General features: G+C 46.8%; 2 protein-coding genes across 2 annotated transcripts; one reads left to right on the forward strand and one right to left on the reverse strand.

Moving 5' to 3' along the window:
* The first annotated feature begins 284 nt into the window (after positions 1-284).
* Positions 285-7,245, forward strand: OVOL2 (ovo like zinc finger 2). Its single transcript, XM_086460725.1, has 4 exons — positions 285-384; positions 1,121-1,311; positions 3,572-3,761; positions 6,935-7,245. The coding sequence occupies exons 1-4, from the start codon at positions 285-287 to the stop codon at positions 7,243-7,245; spliced, it is 792 nt and encodes a 263-aa protein (XP_086316851.1).
* Positions 7,246-12,113: 4,868 nt separating this feature from the next.
* MGME1 (mitochondrial genome maintenance exonuclease 1) lies at positions 12,114-16,078 on the reverse strand. Its single transcript, XM_009953866.2, has 4 exons — positions 15,512-16,078; positions 14,114-14,336; positions 13,511-13,643; positions 12,114-12,263 (listed from the first exon to the last, which is right to left on the reverse strand). The coding sequence occupies exons 1-4, from the start codon at positions 16,047-16,049 to the stop codon at positions 12,129-12,131; spliced, it is 1,029 nt and encodes a 342-aa protein (XP_009952168.2). The 5' UTR covers positions 16,050-16,078; the 3' UTR covers positions 12,114-12,128.
* Positions 16,079-20,975: the final 4,897 nt, after the last annotated feature.

The raw sequence follows: 20,975 nt of genomic DNA on the forward strand, positions 1-20,975 counted from the left end.
TCCTTCCCAAGTTTCCTGGTGCATTTTTCTATTCCACCTTATGAAACTTTCCTCCCCCCCCATTCCCCTCCCCTCCCCTTCCCCTCCCCGCGCCTCAGCGGCTCTGCCCGGTGCGTGCGGTCCCGCTCCCCGCGGACGGCAGCGCAGCGCCCGCGCCCCGCCGGGCTGCGGGCGGGCGGCGGGCTCAGCCGCTCCGCTCCGCTCCGCTCCCTGCCCAGCCGTGCCGTGCCGTGCCGCGCCGCGCCGCGCCGAGCCGTGCCAAACCGTGCCCCCCTGCCCTCGCCATGCCCAGAGCCTTCCTGGTGAAGCGCCGGAGCCCGCAGCCGGCGGTGCGCAGCTGGGATGGGCTGCCCGACGAGGAGAGAGCCGACACCTACATCCCAGGTACGGCGCCGATGGGCTCCCTCCCCCGGCACCGCTCGCGGCCGGGAGGGAGGGGGGGGTCCCCTCCAGACCCCAGCCCTCGCCCCGGTCCCCGCAGGCTGCGGAGGGAGTGGGTTGGGGAGGGGGCTTTGCCGGGCCGGGGGAGCCCCGAGGGGGCGGGCGGGCGGCGCGCCCGGGTGGGCTGTGCTAAAAGTGTGGGGGGGCTGTGCTAAACCGGGGGGGTGCTCGAGGCGACCCTCCCCGCCCAGCGGCGGGGGTGCCGGGTACCGGCCCCGGCGAGCCATGCCGCTCCCATGCCTGGCACCATCTCCCACCCCGGGGAGCCCCCGGGCATGGCGGGGGGTGTGCGTGTGTCCGGGAAGGTGGGAAACCTCGTTTGCATGAGAAAGGTGGCGGGAGGAGGAGAAGAAAGGGCCTGGGGCGGGGGGGGGGTGTGATGTACTCCTGGCCTCCCCCTCCCCTCCTCCTTCTCCTCCTCCTCCTGCCCTTGCCCGGGGTATAACGGGAAGGCGGCGAAGCTGGGGCTTGTTTGAACTTTGGGACCGTTCGTGTTTGAGTTTCCGATTGCAGCGTGAGCCGGGGATCCTCCCCCGCCGCCCGCGGCCCGCCCGCAGGTTAAACACCGGGGCTCGGCGGCTCCCGCCCGCTGCCCCCCGTCCGCCTCTCCTCCCCTGGCCGCGGCTCCGTGGTCCCCGTCTTTATCGCATCCCACCTCCTCCTCCTCCTGCCGCTGCAGGCGGGATCGGCTGCGTGCTGCTGGGCTACGAGGACAGCTGCAGCCTGGAGAGCAGCGGGAGCAGCGGCACCCGGGACGCGGAGCCCAGCGACCCCCCGACGCCCCAGCCCGCCCCCGGCGACTTGGGCACGGCCGGGGGGATGCTGCTGGACCTGGCCGTCAAGCGCCCCGTGGTCAGGTCGAAAATCAAGGTAACCGCCCGCTGCCCCGCCATCTGCTTCCCCGGTGATGGGGTGACCCCACTGCAAGGGCAGGGCCCGGCTGCCGGCCAGGGACACCAGGTGACAATGATCCCTGGGGCTCCCTCTGCTAGAGGTGACAGCATCCGTCCCACAGCCCGTGATGGAGGCCCTTGAGAGCGGCTGGCCGGAGGATGGTGGTGGCAGGGCAAGCCTCGTAAGCGATGTACCGTAATCTTCCATTGCCCTTTGCCTTCCCTTATCCCTGCCTGGGACATGCTGCCCCTGACCTGCTTGGCTCGGGTCCCGCAGGAGCTCAGAACCTAGCCAGGAAGGACCAGCCCTGGCAGCTGGGAGTCATGCCCCATGGTGTGTGGGTGGATCTCGTTCCTTAACGAGGGGCCTCCTTAAAAGGCTGCCTCCTAGATTGTAATCAAGCCTTCGCCAAGGGGGGCTGTGGTGAATCTTCCTGCTGCCCCCCCTACCCTCTTGACTTATCGAGATAGCAGCTAGGAAAAGATCCTCCTCCAAAGCTGTGAAAGGCCATTGCCACCTTGAGATGGACCCACAGGCTTGGGTGAAATGAAGCCATTAACTTTGCTGAAGAGCTTCTCTGCTGCACGGGCAGGAGCTCTTGCTGTCTGGGTGTCCCCCAGGCAGAGCTAACCAGAGCAGAGCGGTGATTTCCCTCCCAAGGCTGAGAAGGCAAATTGGTCACGGGCTCCTTGTGGTACCCAAGAACCCAAGACCGAGCTCCCAAAGCCCAGTGGTAATGCAGATGAGGTGGGAGGACCACGTCCATCTCTGAACATTCAGGGTTCCCTTCATCAGAGGTGGAGTCAGGCCACCCCAGTGCTAGGAAGGAGGAGAAGTGTTTATCGGTGGCTAGTTAACACCTCATTAAACCCTGGCTGCTGCTTTGCTGGATGGAGCTGTAAAAATTCCCACTGTCTCTGCTGGGACGGCAGCCTTTCAGCCACCATGTTATTAACCTGTTGATTAACACTAGATTTTCGTCCTGGTTATATGTGGCCGCGTGAGGTATCCTACCTGTTGCCCAACAGATACTTCCCAGCCAGCTCCCCCTCTAGTTTCACACCTCGTGGTTTCATAGCTGCTTTTTTTTTTTTAAATCTTTCTTTACAATTTCAGGTAGCATTGCTTCAGTAATAAGCGAAGGGGGAGGATCAGGACAAATAACTGGCTCTTCAGGAAAAAGAAATCCCAAACATATTCCTCTGTTTGTGAAGGGCTTGCCCCACTGCTGTTTGACTTTAACCTACTTTGTATAATTTAACCTGGGTTATTAGCAGTGAAACCTTGTTTCGGTAGAGTTGGGTTTTCTCAGCATGCCACAGGAACTCCCCAAAAGCGCCACGAGAGCCGATGGATGTATCCGCACAGTGCCACCCACTTTTGCTGGCTTTCCCCCGTCCCGAGCGGCTAGTGGTGTGCACGTCCACTCCCCCGTAAATAATTAAACTAATAACAAAGTATTTGCATCTTCCAGACATTAAGCCTTCCCTCTCAGGAATGCTCTTCTCAAGAGCTGAATCATCAGTGTCTCCCTTAGTCAAGTTAGGTCATGGTGTTGGCACAATATTTTTGGTGTTAGGAGCAGGGATGAGGAGATTAACCCTTAATGACACTCTGCCATTAATTAATAAGCCAAGGAGACCAACGGGAGGAGATTAGTGCCATTGTTTCAGTCTCTGCTGAGTCAGCACAATGTGCCTTTGGTTTATCTCACCAAACCTACCCTTTTTTTTCACCGCCAGCTGGTTTTTGAGGGACCCATAGCAGCTGGAAGCGTGATTAGCAGAGGCACCGCATGGGTATGACTTTCTCATGCCAAGGAGCACCTCCCGTCTCCATCCAGGCTACTAGTAGAGTGCAGGAGCAAAGACACACGGTGCCCCACAGAGAGGTGCTCATAGCTTAAGCCCGTGTGCTTACAGATGTAGCTGGACGAGGGTTGTCGCTGCCTCTGGAAGGTAACCACTACACACGCTGTGCTTTGTTTTACCCCTGAAGTCAAGCTGGCCAGCGTTGCATCAGCCTCAAACCATGCACCTTAAGTCACCCACTTGATTGCAAGGGAAGCATGAAGGTTTCACCCAGCAAGAATCTCCCGAATGCTTTCACTTTTCATTTTGAATATAGCCTAAGAATTTTTTAATGCCATATTAAGCCATCCCTCCTTATTTTGCTTGTTTTCTGTTGTTTTTTGTCATCTCGAACCCTATTCACCCAGTCCTCTTCCATTCCTTAGTTCACCACTGGCACCTGTAACGATGCTACGGTGCATAGCTGCGAGCTGTGCGGGAAAGGCTTTCGCTTGCAGCGGATGCTCAACCGTCACATCAAGTGTCACAGCCAGGTGAAGAGACACTTGTGCACCTTCTGTGGAAAAGGCTTCAATGACACCTTTGATTTAAAAAGACATGTCCGGACCCATACCGGTGAGAACACGTTCCCCGAGGGCTCACGGGCGGCTCTGGGTAGCGGGAGGTGGGAGAAGGGGTGAGGTGGGACAAGGATGAGGAGAGGGTGAGGGTAACCCGGCAAGACAATGATGCAAAACCCACGTCAACAACATCCGCAAAAAATAGCGGGGATGCAGTGGAGGAAAGACGTGAGTGTGGACAGGTAAAAGCCCTGGGACCCATGAAGTCTGAGGAGAACTAATGAAATCCGTGTGAAGCAGTGCGGGTGCATGAGCTGCCATCCAGATCCAATGTAGATGTAGCTGTGTGCTGCTGTGCCAGGGTCAGCGAGACCAGGATAACCCACCTGGGATAACCCACTCGGGATAACTCGCCGCATGTTATTGCAAGTCCAGTGTGTACCGGTGAGCGGAGGCAGGCGGTGGATGAAAATGCTTTGCCCTCTAGAGGCAATGAGCAGCAGTTTCTTGGGTTTTTTTGCTGTTGCAAAGCTTCGCCGCTGGCCATCCCGTGGGCTGGGGTTATGGATCGATTTTGGCACCTTATGGAGAACCCAGAGTGTGGTTCATGCTGTGCCTCCAGCTTATTTAGGGAAACCAGGCAACATATCTGACTTCTGCTAACCCTGTGCGCTGCATCCCTGCCTGCTTTGGGCTGCCAGGTCCTCCAGTACCCTCTCGGAGCCCTTTTCCTCTAAGTCCGGCCATGCAGATCAGTTTGGCCTAAACCATCTCTACTCACTTGCTGTGGGGGTCACAGCACCGGTTGGAAATCAGGAGCAGTGGGTTGAAAATCTGACAGTGGTTCCTCCTCTGGATTGGGGGCAGGGGTTAAAGATGTTGCCTTTAATCTGGGCTAGTTCCCTCCTCCCTGCTTGCATCTGCACCAGGTGTACAGGCACCACTGAGGGTGCTGTGATTTAAGCCCATGATGGCACTGGAAGAAACAAAAATCATCCCTTTCCCTGCTCTGCTCATTCTTGCTCCCGTATCGCTCCCCCGGGCTGGAGGGATGCACTTTCTGCGGCCGTTCTGCAGTGAAATTGGTTCCGGAGCCCACCCCAAATAGTGGTGGTTGTGTTTCTTTGAAACGGATCGGTTGCTTCAAACCCAGCTCACCGGTCACAGAAGTGCCTGTCCTAACCTGGAGCAGGGAGAAGGCCGCCTTTTTGTTTCTCTTTCTTAGTGGAAGCGATGGCTTCAATATACATCAACCCCATCCTCACCAAGGGAGGTGCTTTCTGCCAGGCCAAGCTGGCTTTGCTCAGGAAGCTTTGACTTTGCACCGCAGGGCACCCGGAAGATGCATCCACCCCATCTCCCAGGCATGTTCCAGCTTCCCAGATTTGTGGTTACCTGCCAATTATTTGGCTCGCTCTGCCAATGCCCCTTTTTTGGCTTAGGCACCATTAACCAGGCGAACTGCTAGAGGTGACACAAGTATGTTGGTAGGTAGGAGGTGTTCCTTAGCAGGAGAGCTCACGAAAACAATGCCACCCGTTTCGCTGGGAAAGCATTGGCCAGAGCCAATGTTTTGGCTGTTTTGGTTTGTTTGCAAAGCTTTCATGTGGAAAGGAAAGCTGCTGGCTGTGAGCAGGGAGCTGCTGCTGGGGTATGGCTGAAGTGCAGTCGGTGCTTCTGAAAGAAAGGATTTTTCAACCTGTCTCCTCATTCTTTGACATTCAGAAACTAAATCCAAGAGGGTCTCTGTTCGGCAGCTAAATATATATATGTGTGTGTATATATATATATACATGCTGTAGCAGGTGCGGTTAAACTCACTATGCAGGAGTGGAGCCAATTTTGTGAAACTCTGGAAGGGAAGAAGGATCTTTGTTCTGGACAGGAGTGAAAACCCACTGCCCTGGAAATGTGAATCTTATGGTTAGATTGTCCCCAAAATTTACTAGACGAAATCTGGCATCGTTCTTTCTCCTCTCCAGTGCACACTCACATGCATTGTATTTGCGTGGTGCCTCGGGTCATGGCAGGGATGAAGGCTGGCTGCAGCATCTCTGAAAGCCATCGCCTTTTTTATGTCAAAGCTGATTGCTGTTCAGGAAAGCTGGACTATATCTGAATGTTAAAAAGAAGACAAACAGGCTGGAAGCGGTAGCGTGGGCTTTATTTTGTACCTACGGGTGCTCACCTACATGTGCTTTACTGAATGTCAGTGCTCCAGTGGAAATTGTCGTGCAGTGCTTGTAACCAGGCCCTGCAACAGCAGGGTGGTGCCAAAGAGAGTGAAAGCCAAATGTCCCGGTCTAGTTTCATGGTATAAGCAGACTTAAAACATTAAAAAGAAACTAATATACACAGTAAAATACCATTTTTAAATGATTCCTAAGCAATGAAGAGGTGGCTGTGCCGTCCTGGCACTACCCCCCTCATGTGTGTATTCATGCCTGTGGAGCACTGTCGGCAGCAGGAACCCAGGACTGTGAAGGTTTAACTTGCCTTCAGATGAGCAGGAAAGTGCACCCAAAACACTGCTTGTAAAAGATACGTTTTTGCGTGTGAATTCTAACGACGATCTGGAGTTTCTCTCCCAAAAGCAGTTTAATGTCTGAAGCATACACACGTCTTTCTTTCACCTTACTGCACTGCTCTTCTAGAACTTGAGCTTGTGATCTCAATCATCCAATCTATATTCTACAAAAATCCTCTCACTCCTTTGAGTACTGTGATCGTCCTGTGTTCACGTTGGGCTGCTCTTCACTGAAGCCTCGTTAGGTTTTCTCACTGAAAGAGAAAAATTAACATCTTACCGAGATACAAGATTTCATTCATTATAAAAGCCAAAATGAAAGCTTAGCGGAAACCAATCGTTTGACCTCATCGCAGGACTTCAAAAAGTCCGGGGTCTAACGGAGTAAGTTTTGCCAGAGTTGCTAACGGCTTCTTCTCTAGGATGAAAGCGCCGATGGGCACCCATTATCCTCAGCGTCTGCTTACATCTTCTCAAGATGTTTCTAGGTTTTCTATGCCTAAATATGTCAACACATTACTGAAAATTTTAGCCCGAAAGTAAGATGTTTCATTTAGACAGATAGTTCCTCAGGCTAGTAGCTCCCTGCTGCTAGGTATTTGCTCAATAGCTGGTAAGCCAGAGCCTTGCTCTTAGCCGGTGCCTCAGTGGGCTGTAAGAAACATAAATCAGATTGGTAATTGCTGCCTTTAACGTTGCAGGAATTCGCCCTTACAAATGCGAGGTTTGCAACAAAGCCTTCACCCAGCGCTGCTCCCTGGAGTCCCACCTCAAGAAGATTCACGGCGTGCAGCAGCAATACGCCTACAAACAGAGGCGAGATAAACTGTACGTGTGCGAAGACTGCGGCTACACAGGCCCCACGCAGGAGGACCTGTACCTGCACGTTAGCAATGTTCACCCCGGAAGCGCTTTCCTGAAAAAAACCTCAAAAAAACTTGCAGCGGTTTTGCAAAACAAACTGAGCCCTGTCCTGCAGAGGAACTCCAAAGATGACGACAAAGATGAGTAACACGGTGGATTACAGTGGTCTAAAGGAAAGAAGTTTACATGTAGGACCATATATATATATATATATATATATTATTTTTTTTAAAAACAATTTTGAAAGAAATCCCTGAAATGAAAGGGATGCTTTTGTTAATGGGACTCGCTTGATGTTGGTAGAACCTCAACTTGAAAGAAATATTTCCATACACGATGCAAACATTGGACTTTTTCATCTGGCCAAAAAAAAAAAAAAAAAGGAAAGCCTGGAAGAGGCTGTCACCTCTTGGATGGAGCGTTTACTGAACGGACGTTCAGACAACCTGTTTTCTGTTTCAGCTCTACCATACCTCCGAGTGGCCGCTGACAAAGAAGTTCACCTTTCCCCAGTGTATTTTGTAGAGACAATAACCGTTACCTCCCACACGAACTACTTTAGAGAGGTTTGGGTGAAAAGTGCCATGTAAGAGCAGCTACTAGTACATTGTTCTATGCAAAATGAATTAAAATGGTCTTAAGAACAGGAGTACATTGTATTGGTAAATAAGTTAAAATGCGCAAATACTCTTAACTCTGCTCCCTGTGAAGTGCACTAACAATTTACCGAAGCGTGATCCAAGGTGAGCTGAAATTTTTTTAAAGGATGCAGAACTTTTTCCTCCCAAACCTTCTCTACTAGCCAATGACATTATTCCAGGGCAGACTTATGGTCATGTTTTAGGTACTTGAAGCTGTGAACTTACTTTTATCATGTTTAGATTTAAGTGTAACCTTAACTCTGATGTTCCTGGACTTGTCACGCTCACTTTGGGGATTATTACCACGTCCTTTTAACATACATCAATATCAACCCAGAAACCCAAAGAAAACACTTTAATGACTTGAAGATATGTATTTTCTGTCATGATGAAATGCAATTTTGTGTGTACTTTATGGTGTGTGTGTGTTTGTTTGGGGACTTTTTTCTTTTTTAATGACCAAGTGCCTGTTCACTAACACAACAGAGCAGTGTAATGCAGTGAAAAGGGAGACTTTGCCTCTGTGCCTCGAGGGATCAGGCAAGAATCTGGCCTCTCACCTGTAACCCCTGTCCATTTAGAAGGCTCCTAGTGAGACTGATTGCTACAAGGGAAGGAGGTAGCGCTGCTGATGAGAGACTAGTACTACATCCCTCTGCTTCTGGATTTCCCCTGTAGTCGTGCTCCAGCTCCTGTTGACCCTGGATAACCGAGAGGGCAGCCTACAGGGCCTACTGAGTGTGAATTTAGGGATTTTAAAAACAAGGGGAGAGGTGTGCCCATAAAACTCGCGTTGCTGAAACCACCTGGCACTTTAAGACTCTTGGGAAGCTGCTGCAGCCTTACTGGGCAGTTGGGTGTCTGTATGAGGAGTGACAGGGTGGGGTGGTAACTTCCTCAGCAACCACAGGCACTCTGGTCCAAGCCCATGACAGTCATCTGTCTCTTAACTTAATGGACACGGCTGCTAAACAGGTTTTACATCAATTTTAATGCATAACAACTAATGGATTTTGTTTGTACACTCCAAAAATCCATTTCGTGCTCAAAATAAAGCTGTACATTTGGGGAGGATATGCTGTATTCTGTGTATGTTGAAACAAGAGCTGAAAAGCAACCCAGCTAAAATACAGTCTCATAACCAGGACCTTCGTAGTCATTACTACTAAAATGACATATTTTGAGCATCTCTGCAAGAATCATAAAAATCTCAATTTGCCTCAGTTTTGTACAGGCATCTGCTTGGGTTTTTGTGGGGAAAAGCTTCTAGGGGTTTTAAAGCATTTCTGATGACATTAATACTTTATTCAGCACAACTTTTGGTGCTTGGGACCTTGAAAATGAGGATAATAAAGTGATGCTACTGTGTAAAGAACAAACTTGTCATCCTATGTCACGGGAAAGGTCACGGAATACTTCAATAAATGGAAAGTCCATGGAAAAAAAGCATCTGAGGTAAATTAGAAGATCCTTACTTTGGAAAAGGAGCTAAAGCTTACGCACTGATCCCCAGTTTATTTGAGATCGTGCCTTTATAACTGAACAGTATAAATGGAAGGTTGCTCACTTAACAGCTGGTTCAGCCCATTGTGCTGGCAACACTCCCCTGTAACCCGCCCAGTGAAACTGTTGAGTTCAGCTCCCAGGTGGGACTGTTCAGCACAGCCCATCTCAGCACAGTGACTACGGTTTGCCTAACTGCAAAGGATTTGCGTGCTTAGCTCTGCTGAAACCTCAGCCCTTACCCAGGAGCAGCGGAGGTACGGCTGAAACCCTCCCTATCTGGCTGGAGACACATTTTGTGCGTGTACGTGTGTGCACGCGTGGGGTTTTTCCCCCAACTCCTGTAGCACATGTTGCTCTTGATTTCCCTCCCGTGTCATTGCCAAAGCACGTCCCTGCCGCAGGAGCTACAGACACAGCAAGGTGGTCCATCTACATGATCTCAGTCAAAGCGTTCACAGCAACGGAGAAAAGCAGCAGGTTAACAGTACACAGATGAAAACCCACTCTGGATGGAGAGCAAAGCTCTGACAAGCTGGACGTTGTAGCTGGAGCAACTGCCCTGTTTGTCTGGCTCGTTTTTCTGCAGAGGAACAGATACTGCCTGTAGCAGGAGCCTTGGGCATGTCAATTTAACAGTCTGGCAAGTTAGTTTAAACTGGTCACAAAGTGGGTTTGAGTCTGCATGACGCTGGTGACAGCCATCTGCCAGTTCTGTTATGGGATAAAACTGGCACTAGCTTGTGCCTCTACAGAAACGTTCCAGAGCTCACTCAGGGACGCCCGAGGCGGCTGGACTTTCAGAAGCGCTAGACACCAGTAACTGCCACCACTACCGTCTTTGAAGGCTGTCTGCCTTCTCCTGCCTTCCCCATGGCACAGACTCAGCCCAGACTTAAAGAGAGGTTTACAAACTGACATTGCCAGTGAAGCTGGCAGCCTTCCTCAGACACAAGGCTTTTGTTAAACAAATGAACACAGGTGAGGCCAACAGGTGCCTGCGCTGCCCAGGCTCCAGACCTGCCCTTATTTACTATGAGGCAGGATGAGGCCGAAATCCTAAATGGCTCAGAGACATCCAATGGCTGTACGATGCACTGATGAAGGCAATCGCACCCAAACATTGCCCAACGCTTCCACACTCTCTTGATTTATCCAAACCCAGCCACCCCAGGGAATTCAGCTTGTTTTATCACCTGCTTCTGCCCAGGGCATTCTTACCTCTTGCTTATGCCCACCCTCTTTGTATCCACAGAGCTATCTTTCAGAGAAAATTGACCCTGTTCAGTGACATCGAACCACCCACTTGCTAAAATTCTGTGATGTGGGAAGATACTTGTGAAACAGGTAAAACTTCTGAGCGCTCACACAGCGTCGTCGTGGTTAGTCATCTCTGAACCCAGTTTCTCAGTCTCCATGGCTTGTCTTTTTAGATAGAAATCTAATTAAGCACAGAGTCATCGTAACATCACCAGACCAAGTTTGAATAAGCAAGTACCACTATAACAGGTTTCCACAGCTCAGTACTCTGCAGGAGCAGAAGACTAAACACTACAGAGGTTTAAAGTCAGCAGCAGCAAGACTGCCCATTGGGTTTTTTAGGTGTGGTTCTGGCTGATTTTCTTGAAGCTTATAGGTTGGTATTTTATTTGTAATCTGCAGTGGTATTATGAAAACTCACACATACAATTCAGAGAAAAGAAAGAGAAGGAGGAAAAAAGCCTTCTAGGTATGTAACACCCAGAGCGGTACCACCTGACATCATCAAGGCTTATGCTGTGTCTTACAGACTGGATTTTACAAAACAAGCTTCAAAAGTTTCAGAACATTTATTCACAAACTTAGGTAAACAGCCCCCCCTGTCCCCCCAAAAACCCCACAACTCCCCCCAGAAACAATCAGCAGCTCTTGATTCCTCAGAAGGCCTGGCTTCCAATCACAAGTCTGCTTTTATAAAGAAACTTACTCGCACTGGCGAACACTATAACCTGACACTGGAGATCGTTCCACATGGGCAGGCTCCTTGTTGGCTCAGCCCCACAGCACTCAGGAGAGCTCAAGGCACTTGCAGACTCGGCCTGCACAGAGCCCCACAACCTCAGGCACAAAGCCCGCCCACGCTCTCACAGTTCTGCTCTGTGGGACGCACAGCCCGTTAACAAGCCTGCAGGAGGAGCCACTAGTAGTCAAACCTCCTACCTTTCAGAGCACTTGCTGGAAATTTCTAAGTGCATGGTTACAATTCTGCTGCTCTTTGGCTAAGTCACTTCTGTTAAATGATTACTTTGCCTTAGTATTTTAAAGGGGTGCTTGTAAGAACTTTGGTTATAATTTTTAGCGCAGTTTTTCCAGTTGTTGCCGTAAGAAAAACCACCAATAGTAGCAAGCCTGTTAAGAGATACCTTTGAGATGAGCAAGAACTAAGCTGACTGAAACCTGGCCTGCTATATTAATTTGTTTATCGTTTGCATTTCTCAGCTCAGACAACACAGATGTCGTTTGCTTTAGTTCACCGACTTCATTTTCAAAGCCTCAGTTCTGCAGCTGTTTTTTCCTCAAAAACGACAAAAGAAGGATGATTTGATTGAGCTGTTTTACTTCATAATAGAAACTTTCCTATCAACCTCAGGTTGTATAAACTGCGTGGGGAAAAAGAGAGATTAATTAAGTTCACTTGGTCCACTTAAGTCACCTACAAAGTAAGCAAATACACATTCCTCATTGCAAATTTCCTAGCTGTTTTCTTAGGGGAAAAAACCCCCCTGATATAAAGAAATTAGCCAAAGTTACTCAAAAAAGAATATGCATTACAATGGCAGATTTAAACAAAGGATTCTTGCTTGGGCTTGGTGCTCAGACCACTTGCCTCTGCATAGCTCGGTTTGGGTCAGTTTCTGTCCATGTACTCTTCAAGGCGCAAAAGCCACTTATTCCAGTACCGCGAGCACAGATCAGGATCCATGAAATGCGGATGCGCAGGGGAGCCGTTCTTGTAGGCAACCACAATGAGTCCACAACTAACCTACAGTTAAAAACAGAAGGCAGTCAGAAATTCAACATTAATATGCAACTTCAATCAGCCATTCTGAAAACTGAACTTCACTGCAAAATGTCTTCTTAACATATAAGTACCTTAAGTAAGAAACGGGGAAAAAAAAAAAAAAGAGCAATAATTCACCACAAAATACTTGGAGACTGACATTCAAACACTCCAAAGACCCAGTCAGGGTCAAAGCTCTGACTGACTGTGGTGAAAACCAGAGGACTCGAACTCTGAGTATCAGAGCAATAGGGTCTATTTGAACCTTGTAAATTCTGGTAGAATTCCCAGTGACTGATGAGGTTTTGCCTGGGGTCATTCTCATTCTCATTCGCCTGGCCATTCTCCAGCATTGGTCTGAACGGAAACGGTTACTTTGGCATGTTCTGTCATCTTTCATGCTCGACAAACATCTAATCCAACCCCCAAACAGCCACTGGTGTGAAGAGAAAATGGCAGGGGACAGGATGCTAACAGCAGAATTCTAGAACTACTGCATATATTTCGCTTTGTAAGGACCATGTCTGTTAAGTGCTTGTGTTTACTGGTATTCTAGAAAGTCCTCTGCACAGCCTATGAATCACTCTGCTCTCTTCTGCTTTGCATTTCCTCCCTTCAATGCTTTATATTGAAATAACAATCCTTCAGGCCAAGCAGGCCTGGCTAGAATTATGTTTGGAGTCTTTAAAAACACGATTCCACTGTCTTCTGATTAAGTGATTGACAACACACTGCTTTCCTCTGAGGAAACACCGTACAGCTTCCAACCATGCTAAGTAAATCGTTTAGTCTCTCATTTGGTAGTGGGATATAGCAACACAGGATACGACAAAGCCCTCCCACCTCGTTTCCTTGTTTGCAGGCTCTTTTGCTTTACTACTTCTCCTCCCCCTTCCTACTCTTGACACAAGCAAAAACCACACAGAACAAAGCACTGAGGGTTGCCCAGATGCCAAGTCACTGTGAGTTCGTCTGACCTCCTAAGATGCTGAGCATCCCTTGGCCCCACCGAGCAGTTCCTTAAAACCTGCTGACAGGCAAAGGCAGCAGGTGTAGCAAGAGTAGTGGATTTATTTCACAGCACGTCAGCTTAACCTGATCTAAGATTGGGCTGCTTTGTTACAAATCCTACCGACGGTTCCAAGATGGACAGCAGGTGATAAAGGTGGGGAGAAATAAAAATAATGTGGGCGCTGCTGCTTGTCTTGGCAGGTAGCAGGCCTACTGACCTGGAAGTCATAATTGGCATCATGATTTATGGCTCCCATATACGCTGCAACCTGTAATGGGTTGTCAAAAGTATTCTTCAGGGACGGCTTTGGTTTCTCTGAAGTTTTCCAGTCAATCACACACAACTGGCCTCTGCATAAAAGAACAAGATAGGACAATGTTTTGAACTTAAGTTTAGTCTTAAGTAAGACTTAAGGGATGAGACAGCAAAGGAAGTCATACCACTCTCAGCCTCTTTCACCCTGATGTCATGTTGCTCATTATTACGTCTAAGCAAGTCTTTTCCACACTGGTAGTCAGATCTCAAAAATCAAGACTCAACTAATACCTGCTGCAGTTCCTGGCAACTGCTGAAGATCACTGAACCCTGCCCTGCTCATACCGTGCTCCAGTAAGAAATTCTCCACAGGAAACAAGATCACTTCTGTCATCAAGTTCATCCAGGTGAGTTCATCCGTTTTGCTGGTCTTAGACATCTGTTCAGCTTCCCCCCCAACAGCCCACCAACACACTTGCTCCAGCCTGGGACACAGCCTCCCACGTGCCACAGAGCACCACGCACCACTGGCATTATCAGGCGTCTTAGAGAACCAGTACCTCACCGATACTTAGCCACGCAGTCTACCAGGCCCAGATACTGAAGAGTCTCATGCTGAACTGCACTTTCCAGAGCTTTCACTGCACTGATATCTTTTAAGACATGTTGCACGCTCGATAAGTAGCCAGAAATAGCAACATCTTCTCTCTGCTCCTTAGTTGCCACCTCTTCAGACAGGAATATAGATTCCAAAGCTGTATGAAAGAGCTCTCCTTGGAAGAAAAGATCTAAGAAAAATGTGAAAAAACCACCACATTTTAGACAGTACTCATAACACCCAATGGACTTGTATTCTAGATATTACACACCATAGCTCTTAAACCAGTCCTGTGTTTTGTACTGACAGCTTGAGAATGTGGGGAGAAGGGAATGAGACAAAAATAAATTGAGTGTTAACAGTGAAATTAGTATCTCTTATATTAATGTTTACTTTTGTGGTCTTGCTAATGACTCAGAAACAAGATATGATTTTGAATTTATTGTTTATTCAAAGGTATTTGTGAATTTCTATGAATTAAAAATATTATTGTAAGCTGCTTTCGATGCATTTGCTTCTTCTGCTGTATTGGTTCATTTGAATGGAACTAATCTCCTCCTGAAATGGGTGGGTGGGCATAGTTCTAGGAGTAAGGGCTTATCTCAGACATGATTCCAAGACAGACAAATTTTAAATAGTTATGTAAGGTGTGTTAGGCCACCTTATTCAATGAAGCACTTAGTAACTCAAAAAGCATAAACACAGGATATTCAGTTTTAAAATACATAATAATTCAAGTAAGGAGCGCTTGGGTATTTATCAGCCTTGCTACAAGAGGCTACCTACTGTCCTCCAGTTCTCCCAGGTCGCCTTCAGTCCTACAGCTTGAAGGAAGTCACCTTCACAGGTTTTATGAAATTAAAACCTCTAAATGCATGGCAATTTCATAGGAGAGGCTATATATACTGAATAAACTTCAACATGAACAGCAAGACACACAGGTTTTTAAACACTTGAGATGATACGACTTCAGGATGCTTATTTCTATCTTGTTACGAAGTAGCTGTGTATCTGCAAACAGACTCAATAACATCAGCTGGAAAATATCTACTTGTAAATAGATATTAGCAAACAGAGAAACAAGGGAGAGGCAGACAGGGTACAGCAAAGAATGTCTACGGCCTTATTCTAGTTTCCCACGTGTTTCTGAATCCATTTCAGCGGTCCTAGAACAAAGATCAGAGCTTAGATTCATTGATAACAGGTGTGCTCATAATAGGCTCTCACCCCTTGAAATGGAAATAACTTTACGGATTTCCAAAACACTTGACCTGTAGGGCCAGACACTGCAGCGGCGCTAGCACGCCCCAGCCAGCTATCCAGACTATCGCTTCTACTTTGCAATCACACCATGGTCAGACTTACTTTTAGTATACTCTGCAAAACCATCTTTTCCAAGTTCCAGTATCATTTTCTGCTTCCATCTTTCTAGATAAAAGGCTTGCTGTGGAGAAACAGTCTGCTGAAGAATATGGGTAACGCTGGGCATTTTTGTCTTTTGTAAAGTGATTTTCATGGGGAGGTTTGAATCACTGTTGAGAAGGGGTATTCTCTTGTTGGGGTTTATTAAAGGAACCCAGTTCTTGGGAGTTTTTGTTTCAGCTTTAACTCCAGGTCTGTGTTTATCTGGTGGCCCATATAACATATTGTCTTCTTCAAATATTGTCTCTGGGGTTTGGGCGCTGGTTTTGTAAGATGTAACAGAGTAGACCAAGTTCTTGTATTTTTCTTGGTCAACTTGTTCATAACCGTTCACTTTTTTCTTCTTACTATAAAGACATGTGGAGGTAGCCAGACACATACACGGGAATTGCTTTTGGCAAAAAGGTATTTCAAAAAGCATTCCCAGTTTCCCTGGTTTCCTGGACAGTAGTTGTAGGAATTTCATTCTGACAAGCACCATTTGTTAGCAGTTAGAGTTTTCTTTCTTCTGTTAGGAACAGTCTGTAGGTTACCATATTTTCACCCTGTGGAAAAAGAAATTTGTGATTTCCAGAGACATAAAGCTACCACCAACGTATTTTTGCCCTTTGCCAAACAAAGAACTGCTATGGTCATAGTGTCTTCATACACTTTATGCCACCAAAACTCCTTTAGACAAGTAATACAATAAGAACCAATAAGCAATGAAAAGAGTAAATTATCCTGAAAGGTGCTGGTCTGCAAAATCTGAAACAGGGAAAACTCAAAGACATTGCAAGTAGCAAAAGCTGCAGCAGAGGCTGCTCTTACAGCACCAGTATCAAAACTGTCATGAAACAGACACAAAAAGCTGACCTGCACCAACTCCCCAAAAGAGAGAGGGGGGAATGAAAAAAAAAAAGGCTATGCAGAAGAGAACAAAGCAAATCCATTGTGTGAGGTATTAAAAACATGCAAGTTTATAGTGGATGCCCAACTTAAGGCAATTGTGGGGACGGAGCACCTGTGGAGTATGAAAACATGTTTTTGTATACCTAAGAGAAAGCAGACAGCACCAATATATGAATTCTGAAACCGGGAGACCCAAGACTGGGAAAGCCAAAGAGAAACCAGATGTACAGCAAGTATCTTCAGACTCAAATAAATCTTTTAAAGATCAGAGTAAAACATAGAAGTATTTTTCTAAACTGGGTTTCAAACATAGTTGTGTTCTAAGACACTTAGGAAGTTTAACAACAAAACTAGTATACAACAAAGACAGTTCAGTTCACAGCACAGCTTTCAAAACTGCAGCGTAACTGCAGCCCTAAGTCCTAGGAAAGCTTACGCACACGGGTAAAAAGTCAACACTTGAACAGTGGCATTTAAGTCAACACTAAATACTTGCAGAATTGAGGCCCTATTCTCCTACTGAAAGTTATCTGCTTACCATTACAAAGTTCCCTTCCATCCACTGCAAACAAAGAACACAGGCAACGCGCACTGCCAGCTAACATCAGCATTTTGTTCCTGACAACACTTTAACGTTACTCTTTCCTTTCCCCACGCTTCTTACAGAGCACTTCATACACTGCCCAAGCCGTAGGCGCCACAGAAAACAAAAACGGAGGAGGAGGAGTTATTTTGTATGGGCAGATCCTGCGCTCCTGCAGAACTGCAGTGACACCGACGTGTGGGTGCAGGCACCTGTCACACAGAACAGTTTGCAAAAATGGGGCTGTATCGGCTGCAGCTGATTAGATCAAGGCATCTTGTAATAAGGGGCTGAAACCTTGGACGTGGGTTCCGTAAATATTGCTCCTCATCTGTGAAGGACAAAACCATCCAGCTGTACAAGTTTAATCAGAAGCAGGCAGATAAACTGCTTTTTTCTTTACTGGGTTTACATTTTCACACTTTGTATGGCTTGGGCAAATAATTAACTGTTCTGTAACCTGATGGCATGTAACCTGCCACAAAACTAACCTGTCAAAAGCAAATCTGAACGAGGAAAACACCATTAGGTGGGATCAGAACTTTACAATGACATTTCTGACCCAGTACCACATGCCCTACAGTCAGATTTGCCATACTGTTGTCAGATGGTCTCACTCAGTCTTTGGTGAGGGTTTCCTAAAATTACAACACATAACATCAAAATAGTTAATGATTTTAAAACAGCTTCATGGTCCATAAGAGTAATAGAGGAAAATAACCAAAGTACTAACTGCTTAATTCTGCTACTTACTTTTTACAGTCTGATGAGAGATACAGCAAGCTACCTTACAAGGGAAAACTTACCATTTAAGATACTTTGAATGTGTCACTGCCCTTTCTTAATCATTACATCATACTTAATATCAAAGCAAATTTAAATCTGCTTTCCTTACCCAGTAGAACTGGGCTAGGTACAGTTGCACTTCTTTTCTCATTTTCCAGTATTCGCAGCAAGAACGGACATGACCCTGTCAGCGTCCTCAGCTGTCAAAACTATTCTCCTGCCTGCACATGAGAAACATGCAGTCAGGCGCATTACGAAAGGATAAGCCAGACAATTTCAACCATTTTATTGCCACAAAAGCATGCAAGCTCTGCCAAAAAACAGAACAACCTGCTTCAGACAGGTTACACAGCAGCAAGAAACTGGACCATCTGTGTTCTGTAACTTAAGTTCTGCCCCGCTTCATTTCATGGACATACGAGAAAGTTTTACAAATTGAGGTGAAATGCAACCAAATTTTATGTTACCTCTCATTTCTTACATGATGTCAAAAATCTGTTTCTACAGCTTGCTAGAAATTTCTAACAGCATAAAGAGGTATTTTTTATGAGGTATACACATTTCAATTTTTCAGTTCTCCTTGGGTTTTCACTCGGTGAATTTTGTATGTCTTCACTATCACTAAAAATTGTTCTAATAAAATTATTTTTAAGAAGCTCCCCATGTTTTGTCATTTGACTCTCATAAAGCAGCTCACTTCTGCAAAGCTGCTATGCCAGGATTTACAGCAACTCATTCTTCTCAGAAGACTATAACAATTTTTAATAGATTTTTCGGTGTTGGAATGGGATCGGTTACCTGACAGAATCTGCCCCTTGCTGAAAAAGAAACAACGAACAATGTTAGCACATTACAACAGGTGTCAGCTTGCTGCAGGAGGTAACAAAAAAACAGTAAAAGCAGCAAAGGGATATGTAAAGGTCAGGCTTTAATACCACAAGCAAATTGCATCATCATAAAAAGCAGTGCAGATAAATGAATCTCTCCTCTCTTGGGGTTTACCTCTAAATAGAGCTGATGAAGCTGTGACTTAAAATAAAACAGGGAAAATCCCCACCTCTTATTCCAATGTAATAGTATCCACGCATGTAGTTTCTCAGGCTGTTGTCTGATGACCATTAACACGCTCACCCAAGTGTATTAATCAGAGCAGAATAAACGCTGGGTCAGTGACTATGTATTTGTTATATTAGCCAGAGTACAAAAGAAAAAGTTTATTCTGGCTTGTGTCAGCTGCAGGAAGCAAGATGATATCCCATTCAGCATAAAGTTCATTTGCAGCAAGCCGCCGCTGCTCCCCCCTCCCATCTTTTAAGGAATAAATTTATACCAGAACAGTGTTTTGAACCATGGGACTATTAAAATATGCAATATTACAAGCCCTAGAGCTAATTTACTATGACACTGATGCAGTGTTTCAGTAATGTCCAGTATGAATTTTAAATTAACAGCCTATATTGTTCTCGAGTAATATCTGTGGAAATGTTTGTGCAGTCTATGAACTGAACCACCAGGAAAGGGAGAGTTTGTCAGCTGCTGTGCTGTTCTACAAAAAGAAAGAGGTTACAGGATTGCTAAGAAATAAAGAACGCTTGTGTCTAGCGGAATAAAGAATCATGCGTTTTTCAATAAATCACAGTGACATTTCTGTGCAAATAACTTATATGTACGAGTTGGAGTGGTTTGGATCCACCCTTGTACATAAAGAGCAGAATTACTTGGTATTTCTCTCTGGGGAAGTGTCTCCCTTCTCTCTGAAATGGTTGGTGTTTGAAGAGTGGTAGAATTGCTTCAAGTATTGCATGATAGGCCACACTGGAGAACTGAACACAAATAAAATAACCTGGGCAAAAAACCAAATCAAAACCAAACAAGAAAGGAGGACTTCTCTTAAGTTTCCTAAGCTAGTTCACTTGGTACCTCTAACAAAAACTGCACTAACACAACGGAGGAAGTTTTTCCAGGATAGGAATGAGTGTCCTAAGCGAGGAAAACAAAAAGGGCTACTTAAGAAAATGTTCACATCTATATATACCTTCCTTCAGCTATGGTTTCAGACAATAATCAGTATAGCTTTTTCTCCACTGTCACCTATTGAGCAAACAAAAGTACTAATTTACTTCAGAGATAAGAGTGAGCAACACTAAACAGATCTGTTGCCCTGTGTCCCTAATTCGAGGAGAGCAAAGCCACTGACGAAGGTATAATTTTAAGTTAGTATCACAGGCTTTTCTCTGGGAAGAAGTATTACTATTTGATGTAGAAAGGCAACAGTAACCTATCTTCTTGGTCGCAATGACCACTTTCTGTTTTCACTGGTTACAGCTTAATAATGCAGGGCTTTAACAGCATCAATATAATTGTTAGGCCTTAGAACACTTGCCCACTCCCTCCCCCAACCACTCTTCCTTGGTTCCTTCCAGTTTGTAAGCTAAATCCCTAAACCTATCCAGGTTAAAAATACACCTCACTCTTTTGGGAAGTTAAGAGCATGGGGGGAAAAAGGAGATTTAAATTTAGCAACCCTGTTTAAAGCACAAGCCCGCAAAGCTATACTGGACCAAAAGGACAACAAGTTTCAGCCCTGGGAAGGGAATTAGTGGGAAATAGGGTTGTAACACAAAGACAGTGTTTTCGGCAAAGCAATGTGTGAAAGAGCTGGCTTAATATTGATGACCAGCAAGTGCCCTCCAGCAGGCAGACAACCTTTCTGCACAGGTACCAGGTGCCTGAAAATCCCAGACAGTGCTAGATAGCCTACGCTTGTGCAGGGCTTCCCTCTCACTCCCTCAGGGACAAGTCATTCTGGACAAGAAGCCCTGCTCGACACCGGTCTGCGCCACTGCCCAGCGGGCATGCCCACCCAGCCCTGGGCAGCCCCGCCATGGGCACCCTTCGGTGACAGACACGGGGGCAGGGGTGGGCACACGCTTGCCAGGCGTGCGGTTGGGGTGCAGGGGCAGGCCACGGGAGGAGGGAGCTGCAGGCCCAGCAGCCGGGGCAGGCTGCTGGTCTCCCTTCGCTAACACCCAGGCGTGGTGGAGGGAGAGGCCGGCGCTGAGGGAGCGCCCTTTCGCCTCAGCATCACAGCTACCAGCGGCCGGACAGCCCCAGCCCACCCTCCCTTCCCCTCCCCACGCCACGCAG

This window comes from Leptosomus discolor, chromosome 2 (assembly GCF_034619465.1).
Source record: "Leptosomus discolor isolate bLepDis1 chromosome 2, bLepDis1.hap2, whole genome shotgun sequence".
Lineage (NCBI taxonomy): Eukaryota > Metazoa > Chordata > Aves > Leptosomiformes > Leptosomidae > Leptosomus > Leptosomus discolor.